This window comes from Nesoenas mayeri (assembly GCF_963082525.1).
Source record: "Nesoenas mayeri genome assembly, chromosome: 2".
NCBI lineage: Eukaryota > Metazoa > Chordata > Aves > Columbiformes > Columbidae > Nesoenas > Nesoenas mayeri.
This window is the reverse complement of record NC_137543.1, coordinates 116,611,831-116,630,048: the sequence shown is the minus strand read 5'-3', so window position 1 is coordinate 116,630,048 and position 18,218 is coordinate 116,611,831. Positions and strand designations below refer to the sequence as shown.

At 36.6% G+C, this 18,218-nt stretch overlaps 1 protein-coding gene across 1 annotated transcript in view; it reads right to left on the bottom strand.

The window, feature by feature from the left end:
• The window catches only part of ULK4 (unc-51 like kinase 4), a gene marked incomplete at both ends in the record, with an annotated part of 236,773 nt that overhangs the window by 158,173 nt on the left and 60,382 nt on the right, over nucleotides 1-18,218 (bottom strand). Inside the window, 3 exons of the mRNA XM_080338597.1 lie at nucleotides 4,151-4,284; nucleotides 6,568-6,695; nucleotides 12,367-12,549. Coding sequence (XP_080194723.1) covers nucleotides 4,151-4,284; nucleotides 6,568-6,695; nucleotides 12,367-12,549 — 445 coding nt within the window. The remainder of the gene's footprint in view (nucleotides 1-4,150; nucleotides 4,285-6,567; nucleotides 6,696-12,366; nucleotides 12,550-18,218) is intronic.

Here is an 18,218-nt window from a genome sequence, read left to right as displayed (position 1 = left end):
TGGGCTTATACTCTTGAAATTCTATGGATGCAATTCTAATTCCAGTGAAATACAAAGGAAAATTCTCATGGCCTCCAGGGGACCAAGAGCTGAATTCCCTGCGATTACTGGGTGATATAGCTCAAGTAGAATGTTTTTCCTGCAGCATGATACCACTGCAAGAAAAAACTAACATCCTCAAACCCCTTCCAAAAGATCCTCCACCAGACATGCACACACACGTTCTCATACAGAAGTTTAACAAGTGACCTAAAGCAACAGGAATTCTCATGTTCTCATAAAAAAGGTAGCAGGAGGTCAACGAGAGAACTTAGTTGCCTCCATAACAAACCTCAGACACAACAATGAGGGAGTAAAATTATAATTGCAATAGTGAAAATTATACTTCAAACTTCAGAATAGATGTATAAGAATCAAGGAATATTATTCTAAATTTGTGTTCCATTAACTATTGTCACAGAAAAGCGAGACCTCTTCTGCATGTGATAAAGAATAGGAGCAGCAAGAAAAAGCCACAGCTCATATGCGAAGAAGGAAAATTCTGCCCCTATAGCCTGAAAATATTGAAAGCCAAATCCTGTCTTGAAAGAACACCTAACTATATTTTTCCCCAGTGAAAGAGCTGCACAGACTGTAAAAGGGAAATGACATAGACATTAAACAAAGGACAGGATTTGGTATTTCATATGATTTTCATGCCAGAAAAGGCCCTTCCTTTCAGAGTAAGTCACAGAGCTTATTCATGATGAATAATATCAATGCTTTTCTTCTGCTCCCATGGAGTTCAGTTTTCAACATAAGCAGAAATGACAGAGCCTGGCAATAAAGCAGGTTGTAAAAATGCCTGGCCTCAAAAATTCAACTTGTTCTATAACATACTGCTCAAGAAAAAGAAAGCATCACTCAAAACTCTCCAAATACACAAACCAAAATATTGTTTTTTCATCAACACATTCTTGTTTTGAATTACTCACAATACTGTAATTCAACAAGACCTCTGTGGCTAGCAACAAATAATTTACTGAACAGTCTACTCTCTCTCTAGGTTTATAGCTACACCTGGTGGAAGAAGACGGGATCAGTAAAGAGCTTACATGAATGCATATTTTAAAAGCCAGTTAGGATTAATTCTAAATCAACAGTTAAATTGCTTTTAACTATTTCAGTTTGCAAATCTGTTTTTTTTTCTTGGGACCCCATAGCTTTTGCCTCAAGCAGAACATGTTCCTCTGCCATCCTACAGTAAAAAGAAAATGCCTTCTGATAAATGGGGACAAATATGGACAGATAACTTAATCTTAATAAAAAACACAACACAAATCTGGCTTGGAAAGAAAAGCAAAGTGTAAAAATTATGCTTGATATACCAGTTGTCAATATCGCATTGAAATTGTACCTCAGTAGTAAAAAACACCCAGCAGAATACATGCTAAAGCAATTGATGTATTATGCATATAATGATAGTAAGTATATGTTTGACATATGGTACTTCCAGGTTCTTGAAGAAATATCAGGGCCTACTATATTAGTTGCATATAGTACATATGGACCACAGGAGGTGAATTTCTGCCTCAAACATTTACAGTGTGAGACATTCAAATCCTGAAATATAGCCAACATGAGAACTTGATATTTAGTTAGAAAAATGAGATCAAGTATTTGCAGCAAGGCAAAAATTTGCATTGTCATAGGAACTGAAGTTTCTTTTAAGAATAGCAGCATGACATTTAGGTCTACTGACCTTTGCAGTGCTACCATTTCATTTTCAATATTCTAGTGATAATGTAGAGAAGACAAAAAATAAATTTGGTATCATCTCACCAGAAAATAATTTCATGAAAAAAATAAGTTTCATCATTTAATGACAAAGCACGTACCGGCAGGGCTGGTTTTGCTCCCTTTCTTTTCTTGGATATTCATAGCATTTCCTCCCCAGTATTCCTATTTAGCTTTCTTACTCTATTCTGTGGCAGATGTCACCCACCAGAAGCTTTAATAAGAATTTTAATGATGATTCATACTGGACACACCGCTCATACTTTGTCCGTCCTTCCTTCCTTCCTTCTTTCCTTCCTTCCTTCCTGTCTTCTTCTTCCTCCCTTCTCTCTCTCTTCTTCCTTCCATCTTTCCCTCATCTTCTCTTTCTCCATCCCTTCTCCTCCTCCATCTGTCCCTCCAGTCAGTTCCTTCCCTTCTCCTCCCTGCCTCCTCTTTCCTTCCTTTTCTTCCTACCATCCTCTGCTCTTTGCTTCCTCTTTCCAACCTCCTCCCACTTCCCTTCCTCCTTCTTCCCTTTCCTCCCTAACTCTCTTCCTTTCCTTCATTTTCTTCCTTCACTCACTACTAATCAACTTTTTAAAATAAAAATCTCATCTTTGCTCATACAACATACAGTACAGCTTTTTCCAGGAAAGACAATCCCAATGTTCTTACTCATCTAGGGTAATTTCTGTGATATTTCTTGTATTCAATATCAACTCTAAGTTCAAATTTCACCAACAGTTTCTCCTTCATTTTTCAAGATTTTATCTATTACTTTTGTACAAATGGCCAAAATTCACATCCTGTTTCATTGCCTTCTCTTGACTGTATCCGCAGACCCTCAAACTAATTTCTTTCTACTCCAGCTTCTTCTCTGGTTGCCCAGTGAGTCCAAACCATGCCCTGCAATTTGCAGGTTTTGTCCTATTTGCACGGATGCCTTTCACTGTCCCTTCTGCAAGTCCCCTCTTCCCCAGTACCTCATCCCTTTATGACAAGTTAGAGCATTGAGAGCAGCCCTGTGGAGAAAGACTTAGGGGTACTGGTGGGTGAAAGATCAGACAAGAGCCAGCAGCGTGAGCTTGCAGCCCAGAAGGCCAATTGTATCTTGTGAGACCCCATCTGGAGTCCTGCATCCAGCTCTGGAGCCCTCGGTAGAGGAAAGACATGGACCTGTTGGAGAGGGGCCAGAGGAGGCCACAAAAATGATCAGAGCTCTGATCAGAACACCTCTCCTATGAAGACAGGCTGAGAAAGTTGGGGTTGTTCAGCCTGGAGAAAAAAAGGCTCCAGGGAGACCTTACTGCTGCCTTTCAGTACTTAGAAGTGGCCTGTAAGAAAGGTGGGGACAGACTTTTGAGCTGGGCCTGTTATGACAGGACAAGTGCTACGGGTTTTAACCTGAAAAATGGGAGATTCAGGTTAGATATGAGGAAGAAAATTTTTACAATGAGGGTGGTAAAACACTGGAACACATTTCCCAGAGAGGTGGTAGATGCCCCATCCCCGGAGACATTCAATGCCAGGCTGGACTGGGCTCAGAGCAACCTGATCTAGTTGCAGAGATGTCCCTGCTCATTGCAGGGGGGTTGGACTAGACGACCCTTGAAGGTCCTTTCAAACAGAAACTGCTCTTTGATTCTACAATGACAGAGGACTTCAGCTGCTATACCCAAGCAGATTTTTCTTTGAACATATATGAACAGCACAAAGTTCCAAGTGGCTTTTTAGCACGCAAGGTTCAATTACTAATGAAATTTGAGTAGATATTAACAAAGTTGTCCAAATGCATATCCATGGCACAAAAGCTATTTTGCTGAAACTTCAAGTCCTTATTCCTAAATATAAGGGACGGGCTGAGGTAGCACTTATGTTGTATTAGAGCAAATCTTTCCATCTTTTCTTATGCATGAGCAAATCGGTTTCAGACACCTAGAACAACCGAAGTATCTAGGCTGAAAAATTCCAGAAAAATTGCCTGAAGCAAATATTCAACATATAACTTCCAGTGTAGGTGATTAAAACGTACTCACACATATGCACTGTTGCATTCCCCCTAGCTTTGTGCTTTACAAAGCAAATTTGCTCTTAGGTTTTTCGATATTTGGAATATCTTTAGAACTTCTTTAGAACATTGATAAAGCTTCTTGTACATTTGGGCCCACTTGATGTGGCTTACCATTCAACACATACAAAATAATAAAGGAAATAATTCATTCCAGTACAAAATATCTGATCATGACATAAGTAAAGAACTTCATGAAGCTGACATCATACAAACTTTATGTAATTAGACAATACAGGTGTCCACTTGTATAGGTCAGGGGATATTTGTTTCTCAAGGGAGTAAGCAAAGGTAATATTTGTTCAGTTAACCAACTGAATTTACCTAGAATTCCAGGCAGCTCCCGCACAATGTGATAGATGAGAAGATCCAGGCATTTTGACAGGTATTCACTGCCGCCTTGCTGCTCTTTTCCTGGTGTGGTCTTTCTGCTGTCTCTTTCAATATACATCACGAGTCTAGATTTAAGCAAGCACAAAACATTACCCCTCATAACAAAAAAATGACACTACATATCAAAAATACTACTGAACCAGACATTTCTAGTATCTGTGGTTATAATCAAGATGATACATTAGTTTAGGCTCTGTAATTTTGTGGAAATGTTAGACTTTCCTTTCCAAATAAATCAATTTTTAAAATAACACAAATGACTATGTGAAGGAAAAAGGACAAAGAAACCCTTAAGCTACTGTAAGCGCAGCCTTACTTGTTTAAACGTATATATGATGCAAACACAAGGACTGAATCTCTCTGCAGGCTTAGGCAGAGATTAATTTTAAAATCCACTTTGTTTTGAAATATATGACCAATGTGCACAATATGAGCAAAAGTCTAAAGACAGTAATTTTCATCATGCAAGAATTCCAAAAGCAGGAATAATAATAATAATAAGTGCTGTGTAGCTACGTCATTCTGTAGAATGACATCTCTCATGGTAAACTATGGTAATTGATTTATTAACCACTGGCTAACTTACAAGAGATTGCTTTAATAATACACCTATAACAGAATGCTCCAGGCAATATTTTAAAATGTTCATTTGAATAGACAGAAGGGCGAGGTTTCCCTTTAGGGGCATAGTATTGACATCTTTGTTTCATATTCAAACTCCCTGGGGGTCCTGTGCAAAGACCCATCAGTCACTGGTGTATGAAATCCACACTGTGGATTTTAAGAATGCACTTCAGTATTACCTTTTTTTTTAGATACCCTTCTTATAATTTATATTCTTTTATAGAAGTATGAAAATAGCTTATTGAAATTTCCGCAAGCGTACACAACAAAACTCACTAACACAAAATTTTATCTGGGAGGTGTGTATTTCCATCAAAATGCCGATTTACTCAATGAAATAAGAACCATCCAAGAATGCATTTTGTAGGTTTAGGCTTCTAAACAAGGTATGATTGTTATGGAATACTATTAATACAACTCACCTTATCCTTCCTGAACTGTGCTCCAGAGGCAAACACAGAGATAAATCAAAAGACTCATTCAGTAACTACTTTTCACCTCTGCAATAGCCCATATTCAGCTGCACTTCCCAGAGACTATGGGGACATCCCTTATTTTTCTTGCAATCTCTGGAAATTGTATTAAATTACAAAGAATTTTGATTTGCCTGGTAGAAGAGAACTACTTAAAAATCTGACATTATGCCATTATGCTTCAAAGAGAAATTTCTTTAAAACAAATTTTTTTTAATGCCAAAAATTGAATGCTTTACATCAAAATGGTATAAAGTCCTCTAGGCTTTCCAGGCAACCAAATAATTTTTATGCAAAAGCTGTTTAACTTTATACAAAAACATGCCAGAAGTCTGTATGGATTTCTTTCTTTAAGAAAATGCTTCCATGATTTAACAATCATCTGATTCTATATGGAAATATATTTACATCTGTTTAAGTTTTACTTAAAATAGGCTGAACAGACATAAATATGAGTGGTTTTATTCTGGAGGGCAGTGGAAGAAGGAGTTCATTTTTTAAAAGCACATTCAATTCATTAGTTACATTTGAGAAGCATACAAAGTATGTTCATTTATTCTGAAAGAGGAAAAAAACAAAGTTTATGTAAACTCATGAGCTCTCTCTTTTCATGTTGTCCTTCCCATCACAAAATTGCCTTTCACATCAAGATTTTCTAAAAATATGCATGGCTATTTTTTCTCTGATAGTACTGTTCAACTAAACATTGTCTCGAGAAAATTGTACAGATCTATATGTAGGCAGGAAAGCATCAGTATCTCTATTATCCTTTGACAAATTCCTCAGTCATATGTAGAACAGTTCATCACTTACTCCCTGAAGAATCTCAGTGTTCTGTCTAATGGGCGAAACTATGGAAATACATTTATTTAGTTCATATAACGCACACATTTGTCTTGCACTCAACAACACATGAAAAAATATGTAGTTGTTACTATAAATAAGTTAAATATGATGAGGAATAACCCACTGTCTATGAAGCCAGGTTTGATGTTAAAAAAAAAATTCTCTAAGTGTCTGTATTGCTTGATATGGCCATCAGTGAACTTTCACACAAATCATCACTTGACAACCCCAGGCAAAAGAGTACACTCTTTTCTTGATATTCTCATGAACAAAAGGATTCATATTAAGCAGAAAACAGTTAAATCCTAAAACATTGTCTCAAAAATATCACACATTTTTAAGTATTTCAAGTATGACTTTGAAAACAAACATTATGTCTCTAATTATTTTCCATTAGCACCTTACCTTGCTTGACAACTGAGTAGCAACATCTCCCTGTTATTAATGAAAACCTGTAGCAGGAGCAGAAAGGCTTTTGCTCGAATGAAATTTGAAGGACTTTCAAGTAAACGAGTAATTGTAGTCACAAAATCCTTGGTGGAAAGAAACACAAACATATTAATATTATTTTATAGAAAAAGGTTACCTGCACTGTATTCTAAGATTGTGTATGTTTAAAATTTGCTCATTTTCACGTGCATTCTGCATTAGTAAGGTGCTTTTCACTTCACTCATAGGGAAAATAAAATCTATAAAACACTACTAAATAAATTCTATCCAAGACAGACTGGCCCAATGCAAAGCTGCTTTGAACATCTTCTCAAGAGCTGCAAGAAGTACACAGTATCTAACGTATTATGTCCAAAATGCTATAAAATTAACTACAAAATATGATGGAAGTTGTATTTTAAAATGTCTTGCCTTAAGGATAAAAGTATTTTATTACATTATTTTAAAAGAAGACTGAAGAATTTTCAAAATACATAAATATTGCAGTACAAATATGATTAAATGTTTACCTATTAATTCCCTTATATACAGAAAGTTTAAAACCACTACCTTGTTGAATACAACTATGTCTAAATCAGACCATAAATTATACAACAGATGCTCCAAATAGAAGGTAAAACCATTTCAACCTTCTCTGTACTTATCATCTGAACTAATTTTATTTTGGGTTTATGAAGTGAAGAACATCTTTTCAGAGAATGACCCAAATTAGGACTTGGAAAGAAAGGAAAAAAAAGGGTAAACTGCAAGCAGTAAGGAGTCACGACTTTCCTAATCCACTGACCATTCTCCATTCCTATGACAAAATCAATTTATAAGATCCTGGCTAATTCCTTCCTTACTGTAAATCCAAATGAAAGAATAATTGAAGAAGTTTAACAAGGATAGTGAAAAATAAAGAATAACCACAAAACATTTCCCTTCAAAATTTTAACAACGGTTAGCTGACTTGATTCTGAAAACACAGCTATTTTTTTTTTTCTCTCTTCCTCTTTGTTTTGCCTTATATGTTGAAAGGATTTCGTCTCTAGTTTCTGGAATGTGGCCTGACATGAAAAGATGTGAGATTCACGAGTACTGCCTCAGCGTCCAAGGGAATAAAGCTGAGAATCAGTGGAAGAAAAACAGAGCTCTCATATTACGATTACTAGAATTATGTATTATGAGTTGTAAAAAGCGTAAGATGACGATCATTTATGCTCTGTCCAATGATATGTTGTAAATCCTGAAGAACTAAAGGAGAAAAAACCCAAAAAACCCACATGGAGTATCCTCTAGCTCTGAGAGATAAAAATATCTCCTACTTCTCTGTGTGTCATCTGTACTTTTCTTCTGCGAAGACCAAAGATGACCTTGCTGGCAGCAGCAATGATATTTTTGGATCAGCTATTGATCAGTACGGCTTGTTCTGAAAACACAAACCCTTACTTCAGATATTTCTCTCTCAAAAAAAAAAGGTCAGAATTAAAAAACTGATCCAGAATTTGCAAACTGAGTCGATTGGGTCTATCCAAGAATTAGACCGAGCACAAATGGCCTAATCAGCAGAAACTACTTTCAAACATTTGAGCTGGATTCTCAAGGGAGCGATGCTACAGATTACAGAGGTGCGTAGCGTGTGCCTGCTTGTTGTGTACAAAGTTTAAAACCCTGCTGTGTTGACACACATTTAACATATCAAGTATTATTGAAATACCCTCTTTTGCTGACAGAATAATGGAAAGGCAGCTGCACTGTCATAAAACTGAAAATCAACACTAAATGTAATTTATTAGAGACAGTCTTTGCCACAATTAACTATGCCTCTATACAGAGACTGGAAAAAGAAAAGTGTAAAAGCTGGCCAAGAAACTATCAGATTTTACTTTGATACCATTTTAACCCTGTCTTCAAAAGCAGTCATCATAGACAGGAACTACAGAAATCCCAGAAAAACAAACCGTTATTCATTATTCTCGAACTGTTTGGTTTTATTTCTGTAATTTACTTCAGAAACAGCAGAGCTCCTCAATCTTGTGGTTAATAAGCCTAAGTTGTGTAAAATTAACTGCTTTAAACACTTTCAACAGCTTGTGGAGCATGACTTGTAGCTACTCTGGTATGAACCTGCAGCAGTGAAGTTCTTAAATTACATTCAACTAAAATAAAAGGTTTAAATTTTAACAAAGTGGGGTTTTGTGAGGGTTCGGGGCTTTTTTAATGATATTACTCAAAACAACCAAAAAAATTTTTACGTTAAGAAACCCCGTAAAGCCTCAGACTTACTGACAGAGTATATATAATGCAATACTGCCTGCTAACATAAATGGACTTGATAGACCAAGCACAGGGACACCATGACAAAGACACATGCAACTACAACCCAAAGCGCATCTGACTATTTTTAGCCCTCACACTCTGGAAAGCAAGAATACTTCAGTGTTACACGTGGGGGTTACCATGGGTTAAGCCAACATTGTCAATTAAAATCAGCTACATCAGATCTGTCTGTGAATGTTCTAATAATCAGTCTTAAGAAATTCATGTGACATTTTGGAATTTGCTTTTCTTGCTACTCTGAGGACTGCAAAACAGCAACAATTTATCCAAACAAAATCTGAAGCACATCTTTGCTGATCTGTAGAATTCAATACATCAGAAAAGCCAAAAATTGCTAAAATACCATCTAATACGTTAATTATTAATAGTTTCACTGTTATATTGTTCTTCCCTCCCCTGCAACTGTTTGATGTATCCATGGCAACCCTGCAGGGTAAGGACACTCTTCATGGCAAGTGAGTGCACTGTCAACTGCAACAAGATCTTGATTTTATGTTGGGTACTCTTAGTAATACTGCAAAGCAAGTTCAAAACAAACCGGAAAAAGCAATGATGATTTTGAATTGGCTACAGAAGGGGAAAAGAGTTAAACCACTGTTTCACTGTACAATAACTGAAGCTGTGATAGCAATTATTTGTTGTATTGTTACGTATATTCAGATTCCCTTTCTATGCATTGCGAATGCCTCCATAATATTATAAGTCGAGTTACAAAGATTTTGTTAAAGACATATCTTTCTCTTAGGTCATATTGATATTGACAAAACCATCAATATCAGAGGTAGCTACTCATCCACATTCAGGTAAAAGTCAAAGAATTGCAAAAAGCAACTGAAAAATTAGGGCAACATTTATAATATTTTTTTTCAGTGCCATTGTTGGATATGACAGATCAAAAGAGACTATGGCCAATGGTGCAGGGAAGCAAGGAAACAACACAGTTGTGACAATGTATTGCTTTAACTATATGAATAATTTTACTTATTAGTACTTGAGACAAACAAACAAATTTGAAAAAGCCCAACCCCATTATCGGACCTCTGGAAAAAACTAACTCCATTCAGAAAGTTACATGCCTTGTTTTCACTCATTCAAAGGTGAATCTTGACACCAAGTTGAAAGTAATTAGCTTTTTGTTTGTTTGTTTCTAAGACAAAAAGCTGAAATAGAAAGGCCCTGTATCAGAGAAGGACAAAACCCAGTACCTTTAGCTACTGTAGTTCTCAGAAGATTTATACTAGCATAGATGAACAGAGAATTGCATTTCTCCTTTGCCTTCTGGCTTTTATTTTGTAACTTGTTTTATTGCTGTTCTTGAAAGGAGTAGAAAACAAGGGCAGCCTTAAGTCTTACATGCTAAGGGAGTTTCCAAATAACATACACAAAGCTAAATAATCTCCATTTTGAATTTATTACTTTAAGTATCTTTTAATATGTTGGTTTACAGCTGTATTAAAAAGATAGTCACAACTGTGTCACTACCTTCTATATAGCGCTGAGGTCCTTCTGCCTCTGAAGCTATAATACAGAAGAATTCTACAGAAGGCAAAATAATTTCCAGGCCAATACAATCCACTTTTCTTTTCCCTTCTCTCATTAAGGTGGACTTGTATGTGATGTTCATGGAATATTGAAAAGTGCACAGATTATTAAATACAGTTTTCAGCAATAAAATATTATTACTCCATGTAATGTGATAGCACCTGGCATTTCAGTTCAGGAGCAGGATTATATGCTTAGATCCTGTTCAAGAAAAACAGAAATCTAATTTCTGTTTCCAAAATCTTACAATCTAATTTGAGCAAAACAGACATTCTATGAGATACAGATTTATCTGAACTGTAAGGCAGATACAGTTACCAAGTGAGGGCACACGTGGTAGAACTAGACCCTCTTTACCAGTTTTTAAAACACAATGTTTCTTCAGTTACAGCTTTAGGTACTATTCCCATTTCTACCATTAGTGTGACATATGCTATTAAAAGGATATCTATATTTCTCTATATTTCAATTTTCTAATCTGCAAAACTGCAACATTTGCTCACAAAACACCTATGACAATTCATTAATGATTAACCAGCAACTCTAAACCCACAAAGTTCCAGCTATTTCTGTACTGCATGTCAGCAAAATAATTCCTTTGTTCCTATAACTAGGTGGAGAATTTCAGAGTTGATTATTTTTATAATATGAAAAATTTGATTAAAACAGTTGATAAGAACTGCAGTATCGGAAAGGGAATCCTTTTAGCGATGTAAGTGCTATATAAACAAGAAATTCTTAACAGAAAACGTCATGCTGTAGCCATATGCTTGTTACACATCACATTCTTTCACTGAATTTTCAAGTTAGCATTTTTTGAACATACTTCTCTGACTATACCACCAGTTCACAGTAATGCACACTCTTAGAAACTGTAACATTATGGGACAATTTGCCACATGTTAGTGCTGTTGTAGTGGAATTTGTGGAGAGGTTACAGCCAGCCAACGCATTTACAAAAACGCATTGGTACTTCTGACAAAGCACAGAAATTACTTTTAAGAAGAGAATGTATGATTTCAAGCTGCAAGAAGAGATGGGTGGAAAACAGTAGATTAAAACAATGTGTATAGAAGCCAAATTAATCTCTCTCAACTAAAGCTTAATAGATTGTTATAATCAAGATGACTTCCAGGTTGCCACATACATTACAATGGAGTATCTCATGAAAACATAAGCTAGAGTTCCTATTTTCTTTGTGATTTTTATCCTTTCAAAGCAGAGGGGGATTACTTTTGTTTATGAATTGTGTAGACTTATTGCCAAGAAAATAAACACTATTTCTCTAAACATGGAATAATTTGGTGATCAAAATACAAAGTTTTTAATCATCTCTTCCAAAAATTATATTAGACATAAATCAGAAGCAGTAGTTTTATTTGGTGACACTAAAAAGAAAACCCTGAGTTATCAAAATGGTAATTCCTGTGAGACATTTCACTTACAAATTGGCCTAATGTCCTTTAATGAAAGCATAAAGTATAGCTTTAGATTCAGTCAGGACACTCATTATTTTCTCCTTTAAAAGCCTAAGAGAGCTGTGTCAAATAGTTATCCTCATGCATTCCTTATTGTTTTTCCTTAGGGTCATTAACAGTTATGGTCAGACCAGAGTTTTCTGAATTGCTTGAATTCTAGCTGCAGTAGCAATTTATATACCCATTAGTAATACCTCCTGGAGATCTGTGAGAGAGGAAGAAAAGCTATACATCTTGCTATTTAGATTTTAAGCAAATAAAAACATAAAGTAAACACATTCCTCATTTCCTGCTATTCAGATACCTAAGTGTCACTGAATTGAACATTTTGAAAACAAAAAAAACATTACCAGAGCCAACTTTAACTTTCCATTAGTAAAATTCCATGCCAGTGAATATTAATCTGAACTCAAACCTTTTCTTGAATCAGCCTCTGCAGATGAATCCCACATGACAACATTGCTGAAAACATGGTGAGTATGTACTGCTGAATTTTGCATATTCCACTTGCCAAGGAATTTAGTACAGCTGTTAAACCCACTTTTTCAATGACACTCTGGAAAGCATTGGGTGAGTAACGAGTAATTCTGCATAAAGCCTACAAAAGTGAAAAAAAACAATTGTTATTTAATGGGATTATTATCTCAAGAAAAATAATGGAGACTAAAAATAGGTGGTGACTTTTCCAACAGTTTAGGAACACAGATAATTCATACAGACAAATACAGACAAATATTAGGGGAAAAGGCTACTTATTTTTAGAGACTTGGAATTCATCTAAAGTTATTGCTGTATGCTCCAGGCAGCTGAAACTTAAATATTTGGTACACCCACATCAACATCAAACAGAGTTACATCACTCTTTCCCTCTAGAGAATAATAATGATGGGATGGCATAGTCCATGCTTGAGTCTTCTATCAGCACAGAATGTAGGTAGTATCAGATAACACCATACTAGGAAGGAGCACAGGCAGCAGAAAATGCAGAGATGGCGCACACCACAGAAATTCTAGTCACCCATAAAAGTGGGCATCTTTTTTCTCTTGCTCTGCTCATGGACCATAATCTGATATGTAGTATTTCACTATCTGAAGTGTATCTTCAGATCTCGATACTATAACTTTAGATCTCGATACTTGTTAAGGAACATTGTTTAGTATGGTAAAGATGCAAATTATTCTTCAAATGGTTGATTTACAAATATCAGTGATTAAAACAATTCTAACAAAAGATGCAGATACTGACTGTACTCTAGTGAAGTGAGCACAAATCTGTTCAGCATATACTAACTTAGCTATTTCATAATAAGCATTACCAAATGATCTCTAGGATGGCTTTATCTCCCAGTCAACACAGCTTTTTCTTTTGATACCTCTGGAAATGCAGCCTTCAAGATACTGTAATCACTTTTGTTCTCTCCAGATAAAGAAAATAAGATTCTTTAGACATTTAAAATTTCATTTTCTTTGGCTTGAATGTAGTGTTAGTATAGGAAAACAGGTTATGTCAATTATTGGATTCACATGCAAATCTGAATGAGTTTTAGGGAAAAACTTGGAAGGCGACTTTCTTCTCTGAAAAGTAGGCAATATTACCATTTCTTTCTTCAGACCAGCTATATTTAGAAATTGTTGCTTACTTGGTGCGCATTCAATAGTGAGGTCTCATTTAAGAGAAACTACAATCAATTACACCCATTACAGCCACAGAATACTCTAATCAGATAATGGCTTTCCATATAGGAACCTCAGAAACTGTGCAGTTCACCAGTGCCCTTAGAAACATTACTCAAAAGACACTTAGAAAAAAAAGAAAAAAAAAGAAAGGAGTGGGGGAGGCATAAAAGACAATAAATTAATAAATTACTATTTTAAAATAGACATTTTATTGATGCCATTCATCTATTCTGTTCCTTTTCTTCCTTGCCCTTTCTGGTCTAGGAACTATATAGATTGCAGCCTTTTTCTTCTCTTTTTTTCTTCCCCCCTCTTTTAAAACACAGACACTCCATCTCAGTTTCTCAGGGCAGCATGCTCCATTTCCCTAAGGATACCATGCAGCCCTTCACCTCTACTCCGAGTTCTCAAAATGAGAGTGCAGGAGGTCTGCGCCTTCACTAAACACATCCTCGAGGGTCACATCACCAGTGCACTGCGGCAACCTAGAGACAGACTGTGTCACAGCAACATGGAGCTAACTGGGTTTGCTAACGTGGTGTATGCAGGCTTGGCAATGTCTTAGCTCTCTGCTACAGACCTTGTCAAACAAGGGTGACCATAGCCAGAGGCCAGCACAAGACCTCCAGACAAACCTGGTAGGAAAGGCATGGCTGTCTTCTAGGATTATATTGTAGCTTTGGAAAGCTCCAGCTCACCAACAGTCAAAAGTAAAAGCTTTAAAGTCCCATTAGGTTGTATGTCACAGAGAACTCTGCTATATGAGTGTAACAAACACATCAGCAGAAAAGAAGACAGAGTTTCATGGGGGACAGAAGACAAAGCATCTTTAATCAGTCCATTAGATCTGGTATCTGGAGAGAACAGATTGAGACAGATCAAAAGGTGGTGGGAGCAGGAACTGGAAACAAGTGCTGAGAAGAGGAACAAGTAGAGCTCACACCATGGGCTCTCAGCAGCCATGTTGGAACAGGCAATGGTCACAGAGAGAGTAGAGCATTGGCAGAGCCTCTCCTGGAATGGGCTTCTGTGTCCTTGCTCTCTGCACAGCCTTAACCAGCACCTTTTCTCCCAGCAGCTGCAGCCCTGGCACCGAGATCCTTATTGGTCCAATCCAGCTTCATCATCTATGCCCTATCCATTGCTTTTTGGTCTTATATGCCATATGGTGGCTGGACAACTTTCACCCTTTCAGGACATACTCCATGATTCTCTCAGGTTTGAGAATGAATACGTTAATGAAACTTCAATACCTAAGCCTCTGAATCAAACTATTCAGCACCAATTATTTAAGACATTACAAAATAAAAACAAACCCCCAAAAGATGGTGTTGAGCTTTTCCAAATTCCTTCCCACTTAAATGGCTTATGTTCTGTAATTATTCCTCCTCCAGCAGAAAAAGCCATCTCTTAAAGATAAATTTTAATTTTTTTTTTTTTTAATTAAAAACTTGCAGTATACTGGAAAAAAAATATTCTTCTTGCTGCTGAGCTTGTCAGAATGTCACTTTGACATCTTATAGAATGATTTCTTCTCTGAGTCTAGCAAAATGATAAAAAGATATAGCTTTCCTACAGGCAAAATCTGTGATATTTACCTGAGGCATGTTGGATTCCAAAGTGAGCAAAAATACTGAGACACAGTCCCCGTTTGCCACCTCTGACAGGCAGGACAAGGTAAAGTGTCATTTCTTGACTCCGGAGACTGAAGACAGAGAATCTTCTTGATATATTTTTATTATTGATTGAAATAATCATAAGAAAAATTCCACAGTGCCTTACTACTTTGCAGACAGCCTGCTAGATTTAGGTAAAAGATACAACACATGTATTTCTTAATATAAACTTATTTTTACATATGAATATGGATGTCAGTCAAGAATAAATTCTTCAGGATACATTAAAACAAGGCAGGTATGACTGCATAATAAAACACAATAGGACACTGATCATCTCAATTTTACGTGGCCATGCAGAATAAAAATGCCAACATATCTACCACAACAATTTAACAAACGCAGAAATTGCACAGTACAATATAGCTGGAGAATACATTAGTATTTTATTTTTAAAATCAGTATGTTACTGAAGTCTCTATGAACTTCATTGGACTAAAGACCTACCTATGCTAGATTTCAATATTGACTGGTTATTTTTTTCTAAAGTTAAGATTATATACCCGAATAACCCAGTAGTATTAATAAATAACAATGATTTTTCTTTTGAGTAATAAATTGAGTATTGAGTAATAAATCCAACAAGTAAGTTCACCCTCTTGTTACTTTATTGTTCCCCTACAAAGCAACAAAAGGATTAGAGTACCAATTTAGTATATCCTACTTTAGAAGCTTCCTTGTCCACTTCACTTCATATGCAGTATAAAAGTATTAAACCTCAGACTTTCAATAAAGGACACAATCCCAAAAACAGCGGAAGGGAAAATACAGGAACACATTGAGAGCCAAGCACACTTGTGTGAAACGATTTGTCTGGGAGACGGAGATGGAATGGACTATATGGATAGCAATAATTTCCATGAAAACCGGAAAGACAAGAAACAAAGGAGTTAGCCCAAGGATGTAGAAGAGTCCTCTTGCAGAAGTTACTCTTACAGGCTGCCTCACTGCTGCTTTCACTCAAAGCTCTCCAGTATGTTAGTCTGGAGCAAGCCTCCCTTGAGCATGACTACAACCTCAGTAACGACCCCAGGGAAAGGTACAATCTTCAGTGAGTCTACCTCCTCCATAGGAAAAAAAAATGTTGTGAACAGTTTGGGGGTTTTTTTGCTTATGTTGTCCATATGTAAATTTATACGACAGATTTGCACAAGATGTTGAAATTTTTGCCTCAGCAGAGGCACACAACTTGGTAATCTCTTTAAAATGCTGGTTTTGACACTAAAGAGTGTACTGCTAAGGAACTTTGACAGAGAAAAGTTAACAGAATGATAAAAAGGCATCTTTCTTATTTAGATTGACAACTGCCATTGAAACAATGTCCCACAAATCAGCTGAGTTTCTCTAGGAAATCCTGGTAATTGCAGATATCATGATCTCCTAAAACACATTGCTTTGTCCTAACACATGTGATCTATGAGAAGGCTTCTAGAATAGCTCTTGAGGACTGATAAACTTTGACAACTAAGTCTTGAATTTGCATTATAAAGGGAAGAAAAAGAAGTCAGTAGGTAAGAGCTTGGCTAAAACAATGATTGCAAGTCTTATGAGTGCCAGCCTAGAAGCGCCACATGATTCAGTTTGAACTACAGTTTAAATATGGTGACTTACTATGCATGGCACTCCATTTATCATATCTGGTTAAGCAAGAAGCCCACAGAGATCAGGTTGCTCTATCACAGCTGTAGTGACAAGAGATGAAGGAATTGACAAACTCAAAATCTACCATACTTTCAATCTCCTCTCTTGGAAGAAACCACACAAATGCCAGCACTGTTCAACTGAACTGAGCAATTAAAAAAGCCTCATTGCTAGTAAGTAGCGGTAGCTGTCAATGGACACAAAAAGGAAAAAAAAATGGGGGGGAGTAAACCAGGCTACAACAAGCTCTTCAGGTTTTAGCTTCCTCTTTAACGTTTTTTCCTACTTTCCAGATGTGTGAAACTTTTCTTATCAGATGCTATGGAAAAAAAGGCAACTCCAGTAGCGTTAAAGAGAGGGCAGTTACCCATAGCATAAATACTATGACAAAGAAAAGATTTCTCAGTGGTTCACATCAGCCTTACAGCTTTGGGAGGATCAAATTATCTGAGATCTCAAAAGTAGCTGAGGACAGAGAGGGACAAACATCCATCCTCTCCTAGTCACTAGAAACCTCATCTAAGGGCAAAGGGTGCAAACCATATGGCACTGAGGGTACTGACCTCTGAGCCCACTGCTGCAAAAATCTGTAGTGGGTCTGCACTGATGACAAATGCATTCTTGAGAATAAGAACTGTAACTTCTATATCTTACTGAGCAGAAATAAAGCTCTTGCCTACCTGAAGCATACTATATTGTCCAAGAAGAAACTAACTTTTCAAGAGGGTGAAAAAAAAAACCCAAAACAACTGACATTTTCTATGGTGATCTCTCTTCGCTCCATGTCTGAATGTAGCTCAGACAGACTGTTGCTCTGGGATACGCTGCTCAGGTGTAACTGTCCAACTGGTCCCTGCAAGTGGAGCGGCTCTGGAAACTTGGCACAGGAGTCAAGAGAATAGTAAACACTGAAGCTAAGTTCTCTGAGTGGATAGCAGGGAAACAGGAGGAAAACACCAGGACAAGTTGAAGGAGATAAAAATAAGGAGCTATGATCTAGTAGAAAACAAATAACAACTGTCCAATCTAATGACTGACAAGAACTGAAAGCACAAGACACAAAATATCCCTTATGGCAAAAATAATGGTAGGAGGGAGGATTGAACAGACTTGTTTAAATACTCAATAAGTGAAGGAGATCATAACTCTAATTTCCAGTCTTTTACCATATATATAGTCACTTTGTGAGCATAAAATTCACAGATCAAATGTGTAAAGTCTCAAAAAGAGCCTTTCTGAAAATGCAGCCTACCAGCCAGACTCACGAGCAGGC